The 24,093-nt window shown below is 37.8% G+C and overlaps 1 protein-coding gene across 26 annotated transcripts in view; it reads right to left on the reverse strand.

The window, feature by feature from the left end:
* The window catches only part of FAM13A (family with sequence similarity 13 member A), a 331,498-nt gene that overhangs the window by 94,636 nt on the left and 212,769 nt on the right, over positions 1-24,093 (reverse strand). Inside the window, exon 1 of one of the 26 annotated variants that reach the window (XM_063723523.1) lies at positions 1,706-7,195. The exons of 20 other annotated variants lie outside the window; for them this stretch is intronic. In XM_063723523.1, coding sequence (XP_063579593.1) covers positions 1,706-1,734 — 29 coding nt within the window. In that variant the 5' untranslated portion in view covers positions 1,735-7,195. Of the gene's footprint in view, positions 1-1,705; positions 7,196-24,093 lie in introns of those variants that run through there. 5 more of the 26 variants (XM_024245794.3, XM_024245796.3, XM_024245795.3 and 2 more) reach the window with 5 other exon arrangements.

Consider the following 24,093-nt stretch of genomic DNA (forward strand, 5'->3'; position numbering starts at 1 on the left):
TAAACTCTAAGAGCTGGGTAAACATTGCGGCAGTGAATGCACGTAACAGCGCTCTTCAGAATGGTAATGCAAAGAAACAAAAGTAGCAACTCAACATTCTTGAATGCAAATTCAAATTATTCCTGCATTTATTCCTACTAGGTTCATTAATCATGACTAAAAATACAAAATAATTTCCAGGAAATAATGATGGTTTTATTTTAGCTTTAATCGTTTTGATTGCCTAAACAATGTTTTAACAGTATAAAGATCTATTTTCTTCTTAACAGTTATTAGAGCATCAAGTGGCTGGCTATTACAGAGTTCAGTAGTAGCCAATATTCTTATCTAGAATACAATTCGCTTTTTAAAACCCTTAAGAACTGATGTCATTATAAGGGGAAAAATGTCTCCAACTTTAAAGTTGGAAACCAAATCAAGACTCCACAAAGTGTTTTAGTCTCTCACAAGCTTTAAGCATGTGGACATTTTCACTGAGTTCACGTAGAAAAATTTTAGATATATTTGTAAACCACTTTCTGCTCCCTTGGATTCTTAATTTTTACAAAACGAACTCTTTGGACACCCCCATCAGGTTCCCATGACAGTGTCCTTGTTAGTACAGTGAAGGAAAAATGACTATACTGTTTTATCTCACTGTAAGTATCTGTAGAAACCATTTTGCAAATAAGCAATGTTTTAAACCTTATTTTTCATTGCTAAAACAAAAACATTCACTGAAATATTTGTGGCATGGTTTTTAAAAATGAAATTAGTTTTTGTCTAGTTTTTTTATCCTTAAATAAACCGCATTTACTATTTGATTTAGAAATTTTTTTTACTAATAAAACCTTCTATAGTTTTCCTAAATGAAATTTCTATGGAATGAAATGCCACTGCATGTAAAGCAGTTGAAGTTGAAATAGGATAATATGATTAGCAAAAGTAATGTTTAAAATCCTAAAATGTGACCTTGGGCAGCCCTGAGGCCCTCTCCATGCCTACATTCTTCACTTCTTAGTTCACCAACAGTGTTCTTTTTCATAAGCCCCTTTGTTTAAATTTACCTTTCTCTGCTTTGGTATAACTCCTTTGCTCCCCCCAGGCCCACAATCTATATTATAATCATGAAGGAACAAAAACAGTCTTGCGCTCAATCATTCTTACTAAGCAGTTTTAAAAAATGCTATTTGTGTAATAAATCTGTCTGGAATTATTGAAGGGGAAATGTTATCCTTAACATTTATTCTCACATATTATGATGTACTTATTCATGGAAAATCGTTGCCTAGATCTAAACTCCAGAAGAGAAGAATCTTGTGATACATTTTTCAAAAGTCTTCAGCCTATCAACATCCTTTAAAATAGCCTTAGCAGAAACACTGCTAAGAAGCTGATTCAGTTTTTATTATAAACTCGCTCATTATACTTCTCAGTCTATGTTTTTCTTCAGATTTCAAAGGTATTTTCTTATATTCATTTCCATTCAGAGAAGGAGATAACTAAATACAATAATCAAGTGAAAAAGATAAGTTGGGCAAAATGTCAGTAAAAGAGCAGTATAATATTTAAATTTTTCTGTTCTTAGGGAGGAACCATATGTACAATGGACTCTATACACTTTGCAGCATGTTACTAAAAGATGCCAAGTACTGGCAAAGTTATATGGCTTGACACCACTCAAAAAATACAGAGCAGAATAAAACAAAATAGGAGTGAATACTACCTTTGCAGAGGCATGATTTCACAAGCCATTCTCGTATGTAAATTTGCAAGGGAATCTCACAACTGTCTCTTCCACGGCAAGTTTGGTCGTCTGTACAGTGAACGTCTTCTTACAGTGGCTAAGCTGGGTTGGGGGCATGAGGCTGCACCGCACGGCTGGAGAAACAACTTGCTCTGCAGTTGGCCAGTCTACTGCTGCTCTCAGCCTCCAAACTTCTTCAGGCAATGCTATTTTATCGGCTGCTTCTCTACATTTACACTGCAGTCCACTTTGACCTTTTGTTCCAGGGAAGCAGCTGAACCACCGGGCCAATCAGAGCAGCAGCTGCTGCAGCACTAAAGGCGCTCCTCCTCCTCCCCCGCACCCTACTCCTTCTGCTCCTCAATGGTCCCTCCTCCTCCTCTTCCTCCTCCTCCTTCTTTCCTCCTGCTCCTGCTCCTCAGTGGGCTTGCCTAGTTCTGGTAACTTGAAACTTTCCTCTGAGCAGTTCCACAGACAAGATTTTCAGTTTGGGGCAAGCAACCAATAACTGCAGCAAGAGCCAAGAGCCCTGTACTTCTCAACATTACAGAGACTGCCAGCAAGGATTCCATTTGTCAAGGAAAGACACTGCCCACGAAACTAAAGGTTTCTGTAGCAGAAGGCAAGAGTTATGTTGCGTCCCCTTTCTTCCTTAAAACAAAACAAAACAAAACAAAAACACTAGCCTTGAAAGGCGTGAGACTTTTCTAGAAGGAAAGCATGCCTCTAGACCCTTGCCCTACCCACATGTATTTCCTGCTGATGTTTGTTTACACTGCGGTGGTTACTAGTCACTGGTGACATCACCCAGCGCACGTAGCACCACTTCTGGGGAGGATACGTGCCCTAAGTCTCTGCCCAAGTTCTTAAGGGATCAGAATCCACTCTCATGAAAATTGTTTCAACTTACTATTTCTGCATTTTATTCTTATAAAACTGAATGTGTTTACACAGTTATTTTTCTCCGTGAACATCAACAGCATTTTGGAGGGGTTGCTTTTTATTTTTCTTTTTTTTAATAGGTAACACAAAATCAGTTTTTCCATGAAGTCTTCTAAATATTTGTTAATTATCACCTTCCCCTTATAATTTCTTCTTTGGTGTGGAATACCAGGGTGTTATTTTTAGGAACATAATTCCTAATCCATAGATTTTATACATTTTAAGAAAAATAGCAGAAATATATTTACATGATATTTTTTTCACATCATGAGTTGTAAAAAATTACAACATCGTCCAGACCATCGCTTCTAGTAGTAGAAGGAACATGACATTCAGAAACAGTGAGGGCTTGTAGGCATGAGGTATCCCCTTCCCCTGTAATTTTTCCCCAATTTTATATAGATCACTCATAATTCTGAATTTAGAACACAAGTTCCTATTTATTATAAGGCATCTGCTTTTCTTTGCTATACCTGCTAATAAAAACATTTTCATTGTCTGACTAAATAATCTGTGTTTATGAAAATAGATGTGCCATCCTAAAACTATCATCATACATGATTATCAGTAACTGAAATCAGCCTTTTAAAACAAAAGGAGTTGATTTAACCCCAAACTTATTTCAACTGAAATTGTCTATACTTTTTTGATTCTAGATTTATGAATTCTAATTTGATTTTCTAGTAACATAACTTAGTTCCGTATATTTGCATACCATTTTTATTTTAAAAAATGACTTTAACTCTTGCTTAACACTTTATTATTTATTTATTTATTTATTTTTGAGATGGAGTCTTGCTCTGTCACCCAGGCTGGAGTGCTGTGGCACAATCTTGGCTCACTGCAACCTCCACCTCCTGGGTTCAAGCGATTCTCCTTTCTCAGCCTCCCAAGTAGCTGGAATTACAGGCGCCCGCCACCATGCCTGGCTAATTTTTGTGGTTTTAGTAGAGATGGGGTTTCACCATATTGGCCAGGCTGGTCTCGAACTCCTGACCTCAGGTGATCCACCCACCTCGGCCTCCCAAAATGCTGGGATTACAGGCGTATGCTTAACACTTTAAATAGCTGCTCGAGGTAGAAAATCACAATTATACATCATAATATCTACTTTATTGATGAGTAAACTTGGTACTAGAAAATAACCTGTTCAAATTTACATGGAAAGGTAGTGGCAGAACAGAACTGGAATTGGGATTTCTCCTGTCTACTCTGGAACTCGCTGCTATATAGAGGAACTGTGGAACCACAGTGCTGACTCTATTCTGTGTGAAATTTTTTTTTTTTTGGGATGGAATCTTGCTCTGTCACCCAGGCTGGAGTGCAGTGGCGTGATCTCAGCTCACTGCAATCTCCGCCTCCCAGGTTCGAGTGATTTTCCTGTCTTAGCCTCCTGAGTAGCTGGGATTACAGGTGCTCGCCACCACGCCCCACTAATTTTTGTATTTTTAGTAGAGATGGGGTTTCACCATGTTGGTCAGGCTGGTCTCAAACTCCTGACCTCAAATGATCCACCTGCCTCAGCCTCCCAAAGTACTGAGATTACAGGCGTGAGCCACCACGCCTGGCATGAATGTTTTAAATATCTTATACAAATATTTTCAGAAATAGTTGACATTCAAGTGACAGAAATATTATTTTGTCGTTTTTGAATTTTATGAACACATTAATACTACCTGGCTAAAATACACATAAAAGCTCAATAATAAAGGACCCAGCATTAAAAAAAATGTTAAGTTGAACTACAACACTCAATACATTCAAAATATGTTAAACTGAATTGCAATTTACATTTAATATTAGATTTCACATATATTTCCTAATAAATTAAGTTGCCCTATCAACATTCCTCTAACATGCCACATTACATAAAATGTTAATGTTTTTTAAAAAAATTAATTAATGCTATAACTCAATAGCTACATGCTTTTTCCAGTCTCCATCATTTATAACAATTCCTCCTTTTTATGGTTTTTGATCTATTTTGGGGGCATTATTTGATAATCGTTTCTGAATTTGTACCTGATTGCAGCCCCGTCTCTCTACCCCAGCCACTGCCAGAGTTCTTGATCACTTAAATACCTTTCTTATTTCTATTTCTAACATCCTCTTGTCAGCGCATACTCAGGAGTGGGAATGCCATTCATGACCTCTGTCACTTCTAATTTTTCAAACACAGTATTTCAACTGCATTTCCCTGGCTACATTTCCCTTTCACTGAGCCCCTTAATGTGCATCTCTCTTAACCCCCACTACTTCTCCCTCTCCCATTCCTCTGCCTTTTCACTTAGCTCTCTGTTCAGCTCCAACTGTTTTGTGATGTCCACAGAGGATAGCCTGCAATCAAACCAACTGGCACGTAGGGTAAAAAACAAAAACAAAAACATAAACAAAACAAAACAAAAAAAACCAAAACCCATTCCTGACCCTCCTAAGCATTTAGTTATTTCTAAAATGGGTTCCCTAGCATCTTCCACTTCTTCCCCCTTTATAAGTCCTGCCATCTGGGCTGTTTATTGCCAGAGTGCTAACGATTACAAAAGAAAATCTCATAACTTGGTAACTAGTTATACTAAAAATTCATAATACTTAAACTTAGTTTGAACCACAATACTGTGTTACAACCTTTTTTATTATCTTTGACTGTTCACTGCATTCCTGCTTCAAATCTTCTCCAGTGCCACAAAACAGAACCTCTCTCACTCACTAATTATTTCACCTGCCAATTGGCTGAGAAAATCAAGATCATCAAATACAAGCGAGTGCCTTTGGTCTTCTCTGCTCCACCTACCACCCCTGTTCCCACTCCAACACACATCTTGCCTCACTCTTTTTGACTTCCTCTTGGTTTAGGAGAAAGGGTCCTCACATATAGGTCTCAAGCCTCTTATCTGTGTATTGGATCTCATCATTTTCTCCTTCCTCTGGAAGAAACCTGGTCTCTCCTACATCTTAAATCTGCCCCTCGCTATTCGCTTCTCCTCCCTTCTGACAGGCAACCAAGTGAGTGTCCCTCAGTATTAGAAAGTGCTTCTCAGCAGTCCTACCCTCTGGTGCTGCAGAGCTATTTCCCTCTTCCTTCCCACTTACAGACTTCCCCCAAATCTATCTCTGCTGCCTCCACTTCCTCATAAATTACTTATTCCTCCATCCCATGCCAATGGACTTCGACCTTTACCACTTTTCCAAAACTGCTTTTAAGGCCATGAAGGGTCTTTTGATCATTAAATCCAAATGCCTTTTCTTAGATCCTCTCCTACTCTTGACTTTTCTGAAACACTCACCTTCAGTTTTCTGAAAGTCTTTGGTTCTCTGTGATCTTTCTTGGGAATTCACCAATCCTTCCTGATTAACATTCGCCTTTTATTTCATCTGTCTTTCCTCCTCATTTAGCCCTGCCTCCAAGCCTAACACCATTCAATACATGCATTCAATAAATTGGGCGCTGGAATTACACCTCTGGGGCCTGGATCCTGACTTCACCCCTGACAGGCAGTGCAAACTTGGGCAGGTTGTTTAAAAGCTCTGAGGCTGCTCTGAGGAATAAATGAGGCCATGCATGTAAAATACATAGAATAGTGCCTTCAAATAGTTAAGTGCTCAATAATTATTAGTATTATCAACCCAATCAAACATTCAAGACTTCATATTATCTGATCTCCAAATTTCTCTTCCTCCTGGCCCTTCTTGATAATGATGTAATTATTCCCTTTGTGAATCAGATTCAAACCATGAGTCATCTTTACTCCTCCCTCTCCTCTCCTACCCTCAACCAAATCTATTGATTGACCTGTCATGTTTCTTCAATCAATCTGCCTAGGTTATCTGTACTCTTAGGATAACGTTCAAAATATTCTTTCTGCCACCATAGCACACATTTCACTATTAGTCAACTTCCTACCATGCTTGTGATTTGGTAACTCATTTTTGTACTCAAAAACTTCAATAGCTCCCAACTACCTCTTACATGAACCCCAATCGTTTTAATGTGATGATTACAACATTCCACCTATTAACCCCAATTTGCCTCTCCAGTTCAGCTGCTTAAACCTCCCCTGAGGAAACAACTCCAGACATGCCTGGGTCACTATTTTCAAATCTGCCCTGAACTTTTCTATCCTAAATATTTGCTCATGCTGTTCCCTCTGTCTGGAATATTTTCCCATTTCATTCCCTTCAGGAAAAATCCTACCTATACTTTAGGTCTAGGCTAACTGAAAGAAATATTTTTTTGTTTGTTTTTGAGACAGGGTCTCTCTCTGTTGTCCAGGCTGGAGTGTAATGGCAGGCACCATCACAGCTCACTGCAGCCTTTACCTCCTGGGCTCAAGTGTGCTTCCCACCTCAGCCTCCTGAGTAGCTGAGACCACAGGTGCATGCTAAAATGCCTGGATAATTTATTTTTTGTAGAGATGAGGTTCTTACTATGTTGCCCAGGCTGGTCTTGAACTCCTGGGCTCAAGCAGTCCTCTCACCTTGGCCTCTCAAAGTGTTGGGATTACAGGTGTGAGCCACTATGTTTGGCCAAAGAAATCTCTTGACCTTTTAAAGTCATACAGCCCTTTGTATTGATGATGATATTTATCTTTTTTTCCTGTACAGTTTTATTATTATTTGAATCTACTGTATATATTATCTTCCTTTTGGAATGCAAGTTTTCCACAACAGGAACTGTATCTTTCCTGCAGCCCTGACACAGAACACTCAATAAGTGCAGAATGAATTAATGGATACATCAATTACTCTTCTATAGATTCTGAAGTATAGCTCCTTTTATTAGATTTAAACTTATCAAGCAATATTCTACCCACTTTTTAACACTTTCTACTGTAGGGCTACACATAAGATAAACTGGATGCCACATGTAGGTTCAAATGAAAAATAATACTAACAAATAACTGGCTTAAGGAATAAACTACCTGGGTTATACATTGATGTGCAATCACAGATGTGCTAAAAGTAAGATTCTATCCAAAACTTCTGAAATCTTTTAAGCATTCTACATTATCCAGTTTCTCCTAGGTTGTCAATTTCCTTTTCCACGTTTTAGCTGGCTTGCAGATTTCTAATTTTCTTACATAACTTCTTCAGCAGATTCCAAGTGTTTGGCAATATCTGCATTTGCTCTTGTCCTATCAAGAGCAACAAAAACCATGTGGCTGTGTTTCTTTTAATTTCAACATCAAGTGAAAACAACCAAAGAACCAAGAACATTTCTTGGCCACAGTGATGTATTTTCAGATATTGTTTTAAAATCAGATAGGTTTATTTCCTAAGATATAATGATATATTAAAATAATTTATTTCTTACAAGTTTGATAAGAAGGTCCTTCTAGCCTAAGCAACATAGTGAGATCTCATCCCTACAAAAAAGAAAATTAGCAAGGTATGGTGGTATGTGCCTGTGGTCTCAGCTGCTTGGGAGGCTGAGGTGGGAGGATCGCTTCAGCCCAGGAAGCTGAAGCTGCAGTGAGCCATGATTGTGCCACTGCACTCCAGCCTAGGTGACAGAGTGAGTCTCAGGCAGGAGTTCTTCCTCATATTCTTGTCAATCTTTGTAAAACACACTAAGGAGCAATGCCCTCCAAAAGATACATGGTATTTATAAATGGTAAGGACTAAATCTAACATGAGTTATTTAGAATCATGAAGCCAAGATTTTTAGTGCATATATAATTTAGATATTCTGGTGTTGTTATACAAGATCCTGAGTAAACTAGTTTTCCAGCAAACTGTGTTAAAACACTAGTGGATTTCTGGGCTTACAGGACAATATTGTCATCATTACCAACAACAACAAAACATCAATAAAAAAGGGAGAAGAAACCAGAGGAGTGCGTGTAGGTAAAGCAGCAAGTATTTATTGTGAATTTATGCTGTGCTCATTTTAACAGATGTGGAAATGAAGAAGTCAATTAATGTGAATGCTCAGCTAGTAAGTGGCTGACATGGAGCCAGTATCTAAATGCTAGTGTCCATACCTTTTCCACCATTCGATAGCCCCTCAAGATAATAAAGTATTATCCTTACTGATATATGTATTATTAGTTGGATATGGGAAATAAAGAATCCTTTCTTCTCACCTGAGGTTTATATTGATATGTGTGTGTGTGCATATATATATTCAATAATGGCTACACAGTCTTACATAATGGCTTTCTGAACACTGAGGCATACACTGGACCATAACAAACTTCTTCTGCTACTGAGTGGCAGAAGCCAGTTGAAGTGGAGGAAGGATGTGGTGCAGGTGGGGTGTTAGAGGAAAGAGGAAGGTGCAAAGAAAAAACAGATGGAAAATCAAGTTTTAAATCGTATTCTTAATTGTATTCCTCTTTAAAAAACTAATATATGGAAATAACAGGTGGTATGTGAGTTGTTTTATGTAAGGAAGCTCAAGTATTTCTTAAGGAATAATTACAAAACCATATAAAAAGCTTGGTTTAGAAAGCAAACAGTGATACTCAAGCTGAGGCTAACAGGAATAATGGATTTCTAGTTAGGTACTACTATTTTCTTGAGTAACAGTGAAATAAATGTGCTCGCATTACTGAAGGCCAAAATAAAAACAATAAAATCATCATAATTTAATGTGTTTCCTCATTTATTTATCAGATTTACCCAGTCTATATAAGATTGCAGAAGAAAAATATCCCATAGAGATAGAAATTATATCATTGTTTTTTCAAAGACACTCCTCTTTAATTCTGATGATGTATCTTGCTTTTAAAACTGATACGGGCTTACTTCATTAAAATCTATCTGAGTAGGCTTGCTGGACTCCCAAATGGCTCACGGTGTTCATTCATTTGGATTCTAAAATCTTGTCAAGCTGTCAGTGAAGAGGGGAGGGAAGAGCTGCTAAGAGAGATGGGGTTTAAAGGCCTCCACAGCTGGAAGTGCATGATTCAGGGTTCCCTTCTTCACCAACTAACTGGCTCCAATATTTCAAACACAGAAAATAAGATTCAAAACATTCCCCAAAAAGATTAAGTACTGATTTCAAATCAAAAGACAAGCATTTATTCATGGTACATGAAGTAGCAAAGTTGTACAGAAATTCATGTGGATGCTTTTTTTTTTTTAAGTGAATTTCTTGTAAGAACTGAGGGACTATAAAATTCTCCATAAAAAGTGGTTAAAAATAAAATTTTCGAGACAACTTATGTAATTGTTCCTCAACTTTCTGGGACAGGGAAAAATCCACAGTTTTGCCAGATGGACTTCCAGTTAGTGATTATTGCCAATAAATAAGTGCTTCAAGCACATTTTCCTGGAATGGGACTCTCTGGGCATGACTTTCTCCAAATCTCCCGTGGGAGTCAGGATAATAGTGTTTCTGTTCTCATAAAATAAGTCATGTCCCACACAACAGCTGCTACCACACCTGAGATCAGCTGCCTTAAATTGTCCCCTTGAACTTTCACCTTGTTAAATGATATTTCCTGACAGCGGAGAAGCAGGCTTTAGCAGGGCTTCCTTAGAGACATGTCAAAATTATTTAGTGTGATATGGTAACTGACTGGCTGATTCTATGTCTATAAAACATAAAATAAACTCTTCATATTTCTGAGACATGAAATACCAAGCACAAGCATAAAAATCTCTTAATGTCAATATACTGGCTGGTAAATAATTTGCTTTAACACCAAGTGAAGTGTTTTTATTTGAATTGACCCTGTAAATAAATAAGTGAAAATATATTTAAAATAAAAATAAGGGGAAGTAATAATTATTTGGGTTATCAAGAATAAGTCCAGGAATATAGCTAACAAGGGAAATGAAGGACCTCTTTAAGGAGAAGTACAAATCACTGCTCAAAGAAATCAGAGAGGACACAAACAAATGGAAAAACATCTCATGTTCATGGATAGGAAGAATCAGTATCGTGAAAACGGCCACACTGCCCAAAGTACTTTATAGATTCAATACTATTCTCATTAAACTAACACTGACATTCTTCACAGAATTAGAATTTTTTTTTTTTAATTCATATGGAACCAAAAAAGAGCCCAAATAGCCAAGACGATTTCAAGCAAAAAGAACAAAGCTGGAAGTATCACGCTACCTGACTTTATACTGCAAGGCTACAGTGACCAAAACAGCATGGTACTGGTACAAAAACAGACACATAGACCAATGGAACAGAACAGAGAACTCAGAAATAACACTGCACACCTAAAACCGTCTGATCTTCAATAAACCTGACAAAAGCAAGCAATGGGGAAAGGACTCCCTATTTAATAAATGGTGCTGGGAGAACTGGCTAGCCATATGCAGAAAACTGAAACTGGACCCCTTCCTTACACCTTATACAAAAATTAACTCAAAATGGATTAAATATTTAAATGTAAAACCCAAAACTATAAAATCCCTAGAAGAAAATCTTGGCAATACCATTCAGGACATAGGCATGGGCGAATATTTCATGATGAAAACACCAAAAGCAATTGCAACAAAAGCAAAAATTGACAAATGGGATCTCATTAAACTAAAGAGCTTCTGCACAGCAAAAGAAACTATCATCAGAGTGAACAGACAACCTACAGAATAGGAGAATATTTTTGCAATCTATCCAATTGACAAAGGTCTAATATCAAGTCTACGAGGAACTTAAACAAATTTACAAGAAAAAACCAACCCCATTAAAAAGTGGGCAAAAGACGTGAACAGACACTACTCAAAAGAAGAGGTTTATGTGGCCAACAAACAAACATGAAAAAAAGCTCAACATCACTCATCATTAGAGAAATGCAAATCAAAACCACAATGAGATACCATCTCATGCCAGTCAGAATAGTGATTATTAAAAAGTCAAGAAACAAGAGAGGCTGGCAAGGTTAAGGAGAAAAAGGAACACGTTTACACTGTTGGTGGAAATGCAAACTAGTTCAACCATTGTGGAAGACAGTGTGGTGATTCCTCAAAGATCTAGAACAGAAATACCATTTGACTCAGCAATCCCATTAGTGGGTATATACACCCCAAAATATAAATCATTTTATTATAAAGATACATGCATATGTATGTTCACCACAGCACTATTCACAATAGCAGAGACATGGAATGAACCCAAATGCCCATCAATGATAGACTGGATAAAGAAAATGTGGTTTACATACTCCATGGAATGCTATGCAGTCGTAAAAAGGAACAAGATAGTGTCCTTTTTAGGGACATGGATGGAGCCAGAAGCCATTATCCATAGAAAACTAATGCAGAAACAGAAAATCAAATACCAAATGTTCTCACGTATAAGTGGGAGCTGAACGAAGAGAACACATGGACACTGGGAGCAGAACAACATACATTGGGGCCTGTTGGAGGGAGGGAGTGCATCAGGAAAAACAGCTAATGCACGCGGGGCTTAATACGTAGGTGATGGGTTGACAGGTGCAGCAAACCACCATGGCATACGTTTACCTACATAAACCTGCACACCCTGCACATGTACCCGGAACTTAAAAAACAAATAAGCAATGAATAGCACCTCAGTGAGTTAAAGCCTTCTGCCTTATTTTGTTCATTAAACATTTTCTTTTGAAAAATCGAAGTATTAAAAAAAGAATAGGTCCTATTTTAAAAATTACAGTATTAGTCCTTAAAGTGTCAAACTCCGACTGCATTTTAGATGATCTGATTTAAAAACAAAAACAAAAACAAAACAAAATATTTTAAAAATCCACATAAAAATCCAAGACTGAACATGGTGGCTCATGCCTGTAATCCCAGCACTTTAGGAGGCCAAGGCAGGTGGATCACTTGAGGTCAGGAGTTCGAGACCAGCCTGGTTAACATGGTGAAACCCCATCTCTACTAAAAATACAAAAACTAGCCAGATGTGATGGTGCGTGCCTATAATCCCAGCTACTCGGAAGGCTGAGGGAGGAGAATCGCTTGAACCTGGGAAGCGGAGTTTGCAGTGAGCTGAGATCATGCCACTGCACTCCAGCCTGGGTGATAGAGTGAGACTCCGTCTTAAAAAAAAAATCCAATTTATTTAATTTATTAATTTAATTTAATTTTACGAGACAGAGTCTCACTGTGTCACCCAGGGCTCACTGAGACCTCTGTCTCCCAGACTCAAGCAATTTTCCCACCTCAGGCTCCCAAGTAGCTGGCTCTACAGGTGCACACCACCAGGCTTGGCTTTTTTTTTTTTTTTTTTACTTTTTTTTGTAGAGATAAGGTCTCACTATGTTGCCTAAGTTGGTCTCAAACTCCTTCACTCAAGTGGTCCTCCTGCCTCAGCCTCCCAAAGGGCTGGGATTATAGGCGTGAGCCACCATGCCTGGCAAAAAAAAAAAAAAAAAAAAAAGAAAAAAATCCATTTCAGAAAATTAGACTCAGTGCATCAAATAATTGTTTATATGTTTATATTATCTTTTCTTAGTGTCATTCATGTATAGAGCATTATTAGAATTTGAAACCAAAAATCTTTTTTTCCTCATTGAATTTTGGTGAGGAAATATATAAGTGGAAAAAAGAAAATTTCAAATAAATTAGGAAATAAGCTAGACATAAATTAATGAAGTAAGCCAATAAAACTAGTGAATCCCCAAAGAAGCACTGAAATTAACTCACTATGTAAATAAAGAAAATGCATTGTACTAAGCATTTCATTATGCATATCAAAACATCATGTTTTACTCTAAATATATACAATAAAAATACTAAGTAGAAAAAAATGCATTAAAACAAATGATAATTCCACAATAATTCTCCAAAATACTACTTTAAGAAGACAACTTTAAAACAAATCAATCCAATTTTAAAACTTTAAAAAGTCTAGTGAAATAATTTTAACAACTGTAAATACCTCTGGAAATAATATCATCCTAGACTTCAAATCACTGTCTACAAAACAAATAGTACAGAATTTGGCCAAACCAAGTGATACCTGAATGAATACTTTGTTAATAAAAGTTTAAATGAAATACTATTATCTCTCTCTTCCTTCCCTGTCCATTAGTCTATTACCACCACTCTTCTCTTCCATTCCCCTTCACCCTCCCTTTCCCGCATTTAAATTTGTATTAACCTCTGTATTACAGCTTTTTTTTTTCCTAATGAATTTTACTCATTTTGGTCTTGTTCACCTTAAATTCAGATTGTACAGAATTGATCTCCCCAAATACTGCTTTAATCATGTCACAAAGCTTTGATTGCTTTCCATAGCCTACAATGTAAAATCTAAATTCCACACATGCTCAGCAGACCTGGTATTCTCCTCCTCTACAGACACATACAGGGACTGGGGGCCCAGCTGAATGAACCACTTTGCCCCCTATCGTGCCCTGGTTTCCCATCACTAGTTTTTGTTTAGGTCTTTCTCCTAGCCTGGAATATCCTCCCTAGCTCATACCCATCCATCAAAACAAAATTCATCCTCTCTCAGCTTCTCACGCCTATTCTGATTTGTCCATTCAGAGGATTTTACCCTCCTGAATGACTGAAGTCACAATTGCAAGTCACAAAGCAGCTCAGTTATCACTCTACATCAGTGGTCCCCAACCTTTTTGCCACCAGGGACTGGTTTAATGGAGGACAACTTTTCCACAGACTAGAGGGTGGGTAGTTTCAGGATGATTCAAGTGATTACATTTATTGTGCAGTTTATTTCTATTATTATTATTGCATTGTAATATATAGTGAAATAATTATACAATTCATCATAATGTAAAATCAGTGGGAGCCCTGAGTTTGTTATCCTGCAACTAGATTGTCCCATCTGGGGAAGATGGGCGACAGTGACAGATCATCAGGCATTAGATTCACATAAGGAATGTGCAACCTAGATCCCTTGCATGTGTAGTTCACAATAGGATTTGCATTCCTATGAGAATTTAATGCAGCTGTTGGTCTGACAGGAGGCGGAGCTCAAGCAGTAGTGCTAGTGATGGGGAGAGGCTGTAAATAAAGATGAGGCTTCACTCACTCACCTGCTGCTCACCTCCTAGTGTGGCCTGGTTCTTAATAGAGCCTGCGGGTTGGGAACCCCTGCTCTACATAAGTTCTCTAAAACATGACAATTAACACTTCCTCCTTGAAGCATCTGTCATCCATCCTTGACTTGAAACAAATTTTTTTTTTGCATTATAAATTATGCAGTATATGTTCATTGTAGAAAAAATTTAAAAATATAGACAAGATTAAAGTTAAACACAATCCCATTGCTTCCATATCCAGTGTTTAACAAAATTCTATATTCTTTCATTGTAAAAAATTCATATATAAAAGATAGGACAATGTGAATGTACTTAATACTACTGAACTGCATACTTAAAATGATTAAAATGGTAAATTTTGTTATATATACATTACCACAATAAAAAAGATTATGCAATATGTACTGTTTTGTAACACTATTTTTCATTTAGTAGTCAGTAATACATTTCTATGACATTTCTAGTCCTTAAAAGTATTTTTAGTGGTTATACTGTATAGCAGAAATTCTCAAATTATGGCCCAAGTACCCTTGGAGGTTCTTGAGACTCTCTTGGGAGGATCTGCAAGGTATAAAAATTGTCATAGTAAAATACTAAGATGTCATCTACTTTTTTCACTCTGATTCATTTATGAATGTACAGTCAAGCTTTCTAAAATATGGCAACAGATTTAATGCAGAAGCAGATATGAGAATCCAGCTGTCTTCTATTAATATTAAGCCAGTTGTTAGAGCTTGGCAAAAATGGAAAACAATGCGATCTTCTCACTCTTTTTCATTTAAAAAATGTAGTTATATTTAATAAATGGTCCAGGTGCGGTGGCTCATGCCTGTAATCCCAGAACTTTGGGAGGCTGAGGCGGGTGGATCACCTGAGGTCGGGAGTTTGAGACCAGCCTGCCAACATGGTGAAACCCCGTCTCTACTAAAAATACAACAATTAGCTGAGCATGGTGGCGGGTGTTTGTAATCCCAGCTATTTGGGAGGCTGAGGCAGGAGAATCACTTGAACCTGGGAGGTGGAGGTTGCGGAGGGCTGAGATTGTGCCACTGCACTCCAGCCTGGGCGACAGAGTGAGACTCCATCTCAAGAAAAAAAAATTATGTTAAAATGATGATTATTTTTATTTTACTTTTTTGAAATGAAGTTTCACTCTTGTCGCCCAGGCTGGAGTGCAATGGCACGATCTCCACTCACCACAACCTCTGCCCTGCCGGTTTAAGTGATTCTCCTGCCTCAGCCTCCTGAGTAGCTGGGATTACAGGCATGCACCACCACGCCCAGCTAATTTTGTATTTTTAGTAGAGACGGTGTTTCTCCCATGTTGGTCAGGCTGGTCTTGAACTCCAGACCTCAGGTGATCCACTCACCTTGGCCTCCCAAAGTGCTGGGATTACAGGTGTGAGCCACTGTGCCTGACCAAAATGATTATTTTTAAATAGTGATAAATACATATTAAAACTGTTTATTTTTCAGTTATATCTATATGTTAATAGATATAGCCCATGTAAATGAAATTTCTTTGTGTTCTCAGTAACGTTTAAGAATATAGTCAGCCTTTGCTGGGCTCGGTGGCTCACGTCTGTAATCCCAGCACTTTGGGAGGCCGAGGCGGGCAGATCACCTGAGGCTGGGAGTTCGAGACCAGCCTGACTAACATGGAGAAAGCCCGTCTCTACTAAAAATACAAAAAAAATTAGCCAGGTGCGGTGGCACATGCCCGTAATCCCAGCTACTTGGGAGGCTGAGGCAGGAGAATCGCTTGAGCCTGGGAGGCGGAGGTTGCGGTGAGCCGAGATCACACCATTGCACTCCAGCCTGGGCAACAAGAGGGAAACTCAGTCTCAAAAAAAAAAAAGCAAAACAAAACAAAACAAAATTATGTTAAAATGATTATTTTTAAATAGCGATAAATACATATTAAAAGTCTTTCTTTTTCAGTTATATCTATATGTCAATAGATATAGCCCACATAAATGAAATTTCTTTGTGTTCTCAGTAACATTTAAGAATACAGTTGGCCTTTTGTGTCCATGGGTTCCACATCTATGGATTCAACCAACCTAAGATCAACAATATTTGGGAAAAAAATGCTTCTTTATTGAACATGCACAGACTTTCTTTTCTTGTAATTATTCCCTAAACAATACAACTCTTTAAATAGCATTTACATTGTATTAGGTATTATAAGTAATCTAGAGATGATTTAGAGTATACAGGAAGATGTGCATAGGTTATATGCAAGTATGTCATTTATATCAGGGACTTAAGTTGTCCATGAATTTCGGTACCCACAGGAGGTCCTGAAACCTAATCCCCCAGGGATATACCTACGCATAACAATATACCAAAGAGGCTTGAAACAAAAGTTTTGAAGACTGCTGTTGTGCAGCAAAATATAATTTGTAACAGCTTATTTTATGACTCCATATTATTAAGCATTGAATATGGAAAAGAAGTGCTAAAATAAAAGTGCCATGAACAAAAATCTTGAAGCTCTATCTTTCAGCCCATTGAGAATGATATCTGTAGAATAATTTCTAGGATAATTAATGAGTGTAAAAGAAAATACATATTTTGGCTGGGCGCGGTGGCTCATGCCTGTAATCCCAGCACTTTGGGAGGCCGAGTCGGGCGGATCACGAGGTCAGGAGATCGAGACCACAGGAGATCGAGACCACGGTGAAACCCCGTCTCTACTAAAAAATACAAAAAAATTAGCTGGGCGTGGTGGCAGGTGCCTGTAGTCCCAGCTCCTCGGGAGGCTGAAGCAGGAGAATGGCGTGAACCCGGGAGGCAGAGCTTGCAGTGAGCCGAGATTGCGCCACTGCACTCCAGCCTGGGCGACACAGCAAGACTCTGTCTCAAAAAAAAAAAGAAAAAGAAAATACACATTTTTAGCTGCTTGATAAATAATGACAAATTTCACTGCAGTACTTGCACTTTTACCTGCAGCTAGTGTTTATTTCCTTCTATGCTCATAAACATTGGAAGATGCAGCTCCTTATAGTTGCAGATTAAATTTCTCTGATTATTAGTGAGATTACACTTACTTCTACTGTTGTGAATTTCCTGTTCACAGCATTTTTTCATTTTTCCCTTGTTTGTGTTTTTTTAATTGTTTTACTTGTGTTCTCTCTATATAAAGAATATTAAATGTTCTCTTTATATAATGCAAATACTCTTATCATCATGTTATTTATTTTGTTCCTGGGCTTTTGTTTTATTTTTGACATTCAGAATTCTAAAAATGTTATACTGTGAAACCTCTTTTTTTAACTCTACACTTAGAAACTCCTTTCCAGCTCCATTATAACATATATACCCATATTGTCTTTCAATACTTTTGCTATTTTATTTTTATGTTTAAATATGTAATCCACCTGGTATGGGTTATAGATCTAACAGCAATTATTTATAAAATAGCCTCTTAGTTTTTACAGATTTATTAAAAAAAAGCCAAACCTTATTTTTAAAAATAAAGCACATATCTATTTATTCATTCAACAGGTACTCTTTAAGGCAATAGAGTGTATAGAGGAGTAAATAAAATTGAATTTCCTGCCTTTATGGAGCTTACAATCTCATGGAATAGACAGTCAATAGACAAAGGAAAAATATGTAAATTAGGAGTGTAAATTAGGAATTCTATTGTGTGTAGATTGAATGTGAGATGCTTGTTAAATATTGAAGTGGACTTGTTCAACTGGCAGGGGCATATAAGATGTGCAGTTTTGGCTGGGCACAGTGGCTCACACCTGTAATCCCAATACTTTGGGAGGCTGAGGCGGGAGGATCACTTGAGGCCAGGAGTTTGAGACCAGCCTGGTCAACATAGTGAGACAAAACAAAAAAAGAAAAGTGCAGTCTCACAGAGCCCATACTCAGAAGGGCCCTATGCTTTGCTGTCAACATCTTAACATTTTTAATAATTGTTAAATCTGCCCCCCAACGTTGTCCTGGGGGGTGGAGGATGGGGAGAACAAACTAAGTAGCTGGTCTTGCCAACTGGATATAACTGCCTGGAATATAATGAAGAGGCTAGAGCTAGAAGTATAATTTTTGGAGGCTTATGAGTAAAGATAGCGTTTAAAATCATAGAACTGAATGAAAGCACCCAGGAATGAGTATAGGTTGAGAGGACGTCAGCGGACTGAGACTTGGGGTTCTCTAAATTTGAGAAGTCCGAAAAGAAGAAAGCTTATACAAAAGAGACTAAGAAAAGATATCCAGGAAGGTCAGAGGAAAACCAGGAGACTGTAATGTTACATTAAGCAAAGTGAAGAAAGTGCTTCAAAAAGGAGTGATCAGTTGGGTCAAATAGTGCTGAGAGATAGAGTAAGATGAGAACAGTAGACTGACCTTTGGATTTGCCATGATAGAGGTTGTTGTTCTTAACAAGAACACATTAAGTGGTGTGTGGGTTGAAGAATGAGAGGAAAGGATATAAAGACAGCAAGTACATACAATCCTTTATCAGAGATTTGCTCCAATGGAGAAGAGGGATATGGTTTCTAGAGAGGGATTACAAAAATGTTGAGAGCTATTTATTGCATATTTCTTTGCTGATGGGACTAGTCTAGAAAAAAAGGGGTAAGTGATGATATAAAGGAGGGAGGTAGCCTCCAACATAGCCCTTGAGCGAGAGGGAATGAGACTCAGAGTACACATACGAGAATACACATACATGACCCTAGAGAGGTGCGGGTTCAGCTCATCCACTGTAATGGGAGAGAAGGCAGAGTATAAGGATGCAGATGTGAATATGTTGGTAGATTTGGGAAGTAGGAGGATAAGAGCAGTCTTTCCTGATTGCTGCTTGAAAAAAATAAAAACCTCTGGACTGTGCTATTATATTTTGTAGATCTAAACCATGCTCATATCTCTATTGAATTGAAAGTTAATGTTCTCAGAAAATGAAGGTGGGAGGGAGAAGAGTAAGAATCCTAAATTAGTTTTTTGAAAAATCAGGTTCAGATTTTTGACAAGAGGGTCAAAACACCCCATGGGAAGATAATATTCTTTTCAGCAAATGGTGCTGGGACAACTGGATATACACATGCAAAAGAATGAAACTAGACTCATACCATACAGCATATGTAAAAACTAACTCAAAATGGATCAAAGACCTAAATGTAAAAACTAAAACTATAAAACTCTTAGAAAAAAACTCAGATGTAAATCTTCATGATCTTACATTATGCAACAGTTTATTAGATGTGACATCAACATTATAAACAAGAAAATAATAGATTAATTGGCCTTCATCAAAATTAAAAATTTTGTGCTTCAAAGGACACTATCAAAAAATTGAAAAGACACCGGGTGCGGTGGCTCATGCCTGTAATCCCAGCACTTTGGGAGGCTGAGCCAGGCCGATCACAAGGTCAGGAGTTCAAGACCAGCCTGACCAACATGGTGAAACCTGTCTTTACTAGAAATACAAAAATTAGCCAGGCATGGTGGCACGTGCCTGTAATCCCAGCTACTCAGGAGGCTGAGGCAGGAGAACCGTTTGAACCCGGGAGGCGGAGGTTGCAGTGAGCCGAGATCACGCCACTGCACTCCAGCCTGGGTGACAGAGTGAGACTCTGTCTCAAAAAAAAAAAAAAAAAATTGAAAAGACAATCCATAGAATATGAGAAAATATTTGCATATCATATATCTGATAAGGGTCTTATATCCAGAATAAAGAATTAACAGAGAATTTGATAAGACATTTATGTAAAGAAGATATAGAAATGGCCACTAAACATATGAAACGATGTTCAACATCATTATTCATTAGGGCAATGCAAATCAAAACACAATGAGACATCGCTTCACATCCAGTAGGATGGCTATAATAAAAAAACAGACGATAACAATTGTTGGTGAAGATGTAGTGAAACTGGAACCATCAAACATTGCTGAAAGGAATGCAAAATCAGGCAGCTGCTTTGTCATTCCTCAAAAAAGTTAAACATAGAGTTAACATATGACTCAGCAATTCCACCCCTAGGCTTATACCCAAGAGAACTGAAAATATATGCCCATACGAAGGCTTCTACAGAAATGTTCATCCTAGCATTATTCATAACAGCCAAAAAGTAGATCCAACCCAAATGTCCATCAACTAATGAGTGGATAAGCAAAATGTGGTTCATACATACAATGAAATATTTATTTATTCAGACATAAAAAGGAGTGAAGTACTGATACATGCTACAACATGGATGAGCCTTCAAAACATATGCTAAGTGAAAGAAGAGAGACACAAAAGAACACATACTATGTGATTCTATTTATATAAAATGTGCAAGAGTTAGAGGGAACTTCATAGACAAGAAGAAATTTAAACTGACTGTTGACAAAGTGGGAGAAGGACACTCCAGATAAAAGGGAAAAATGTTAGCAGAGATACGGAACTGTGAAACTACTGGGAAACATTTGAAATAATGTGGTTGTATGTAGCTCAGATATAGAATGAAGAACCATAGAAGCGTAAACCAGGAAGGCAGGCTTAGCCAGATTTTTTAAAGACCTTTGAAGACCTTGAACTTCATTCAACAAATCCTCTTTGCTTTTACATCACTTCTATTGTGCTGCTTTTAAACATCTTTCTATATATATTATTGTTAATCACGTATAAGTTTGTCTCAATTAATGGACTGGTAGACATCTAACAATACACACCACACCTTAGTTATGTCTGGCCCCTCAGGGCCCAGTGCATATGTGCAGTACATAGATTGTGCCCAATAACAATCTGTTAACTTTGAATTACTAAAATAAATCCAGCTAAGATCACAGAAGTCCAGATATACTCTGTTGATCTAAATGCCACTAGAAATTATCTGAAGATATGACAATACATTTCTTTACCATTACTTATCTACCATTTCATCAACTACTCATACTGTAAACAGAATTAGAAAAAAACATTTAATTGAAGTTTGGATTCCAGTAAAATGTCAAAATTCAAGTAGTCATAGCAATTGTATTGAAGGGCAGATTTTGGTGCATGAGTAAAGAATAATTTGTTCTTTAATAATCAAAATACTGAGAGAAATATCGGAGACTTTTATTTGAAAAGGAGACTGAAGTTAAGCCTAGAAAATATTTTTAATAGATATTTCACTTACATGAAATAGTTTATCTAAGGCCTTGGGATATTTTTTCATGGGAGCTAGTGGCGGTCAAGAATAAATTACAAAATGGTCTGCATGCAAAGACAGAGTTAGGTATTTCTTCTAATCCAGTTTGAGGGGTTGGGGCCCTTTTCGAGTCTACCTTTCAATACATCTTTCTTATGAAAGCCAGAGAGTGGAAACATCTCAGGAAATGGCAGTTCTGCAGGGGAATTGCGTGCTGATGCGCACGCTGTGCTTTTCACAAGGCAGCCTGAGACGCTCCCTCATTCATACAGGTGCTACTTTAGCTGCTCCTGCAGTCGGCTATATTTGGTAATTTTTCAAATTATATTGTACATGTGATTATAAATCTTGTATCTAAGAATCCTTGCTTCATTTCAGCTTCAGTAGTCAATTAAAAAATTCTGAAACTTGGCTCCAAGTAGCAGAGAGTGAAACACTGTAAGGGAACAAACACATGTTCAGGAAGTAATTGGAGTGCCCTTTATGAAGTACAAACACAGGATAGTTATGACTGCTTTTTTTGCTGGCTGGACTTCAGAAATGAAGTCAGTTATATTTAATTGCAGATTAGATACCTTGAAGGGCAATGGTTACAGTTAATGTTGTTGAACACTGATTCATGATTAATATTGCTGAAAGTTTGATTCTCATGAAATGCACTATTGTAATACATTATTAAATTATAAAGTGTTCTTTGACAAGTGTCAGAAGGCACAAACTTTCTGCCACAAGTGCAGAGAGCTGCAGAGAAATATTACGAGCCTTGTAAAACAATGGATTTCTCCCAGATAGATAGACAGACATGCAACAAGATGGACAGCAACGATGTGGGGACAATGAGACCGCACGGCTATCCTGACTTCTGTAGTATCTCTAAGGGTGTGCAGTACAGGGTTGCCTTGGGTCAGTACTTTCCAAGGACCTGAAGAGAGAAAACTGACACATTAAAAAATTATATTATTTTAGAGTCAGACTTCAATCTCTAACCTAGGTCTAGGTCAGCTAGATGAAGAAAGGTCAGTGTTCTCATCTGACAGTGGAATTCAAATTCAAATTGGGCACATATAACAATATCACAATAACAACTAGGGCAACAGCAACTGAGTACATGCCCCCTCAGTACTAGCGTGGACACAAAGGAGACCTAAGATACAGTCTCTCTTCTTCAGAAACTCATAATCAGGTTGGAAAGAAAATATAAACACATACTTTTTATGTGGGAAAGGAACTCAAAGTAAAAGTCAGGTAGGAAATAATAGTGAAATAATCACAGCCTGAAACTGTATTTAATCTCAGCCTGACTCTGTAATAACTACATGATCTTGGATAATTCACCTAACTCAATAAATATTTGTGAAATGAACAACCTTTTCAGAATCATGGGTTCTTCACCCAAGGTCATTTTGCAGATCTGACATTATTATTACAGGGCTGCCTGACAGAAGTGTGATATAGCCAAAAAATGTTATACATAGGGTTATTATAATTTGTAATGCAAATATCAAGACAAAATATGACACATGATCGGATCATGAAGAGACTATCTGGAACCAAGATAGTCCTGGAAAGTGTGGGTTCTCTGATGGCTCTAGGTATGAGGAAAAGACAAGCATAGAGTTGGGGGAAAGACAGCTGGAGAGGCAGGTAGAGGGCAGAGCAAGGGGTTCCTTTTAGGCTAGGCACAAGTAAGCCACTACATAGTTCTGAGCAGGAGTGAAGTCTGTTTAAACTCCTGTGTCTGCAGAGATGGTAAGGGGTGAGGAAGCTGTGGGGCCAAATAAAGACAGTGAGCAGTGAGGTTGTCAAAGAGCATTCTGGAGTTGGCTGGCTATGACTGGATGACAGGGGTAGGGAGTAGGGGAAGGGTTTGGGTTATCCGAGAGACTGGGAAGACAAGTCAGCTAGTTAGAGTGACATGAATGTGGCTCAGTAGAAAATTCTAAATGGTAAATACAGAACCAGAAGTCATCATATATAGAGTTAAGAGTTGAAGACAAAGGCACTGGAATAATTTGTGTGACAAAAATGAATCCAGTACGTTAGTGGAATGGATAAAATGTAATAATTATCTAACCACAAGGTGATGGAGACCTACATTAGGGTTGAGATCATGAGGAAAGGCATGTTGGAGACATTGAAAAAAAACACTGACAAGGTTTGGTGATTGATGATAGAAAAGGTTTTGAGTCTGGTGGTTGGGACAACGAAATACAGAACCAAGTTGAGAGGGAAAAATGAGAGTGAGTTCTGTTTGGGCATAGTGAGTTTAAGGTACATCCTGAAGTGGAGATTGTCTGGCAGCCACTGGAGACTTAGGACTCAGCTCAGGCCTGAGATACTG

Source organism: Pongo abelii, chromosome 3, assembly GCF_028885655.2.
Source record: "Pongo abelii isolate AG06213 chromosome 3, NHGRI_mPonAbe1-v2.0_pri, whole genome shotgun sequence".
Taxonomy (NCBI): domain Eukaryota; kingdom Metazoa; phylum Chordata; class Mammalia; order Primates; family Hominidae; genus Pongo; species Pongo abelii.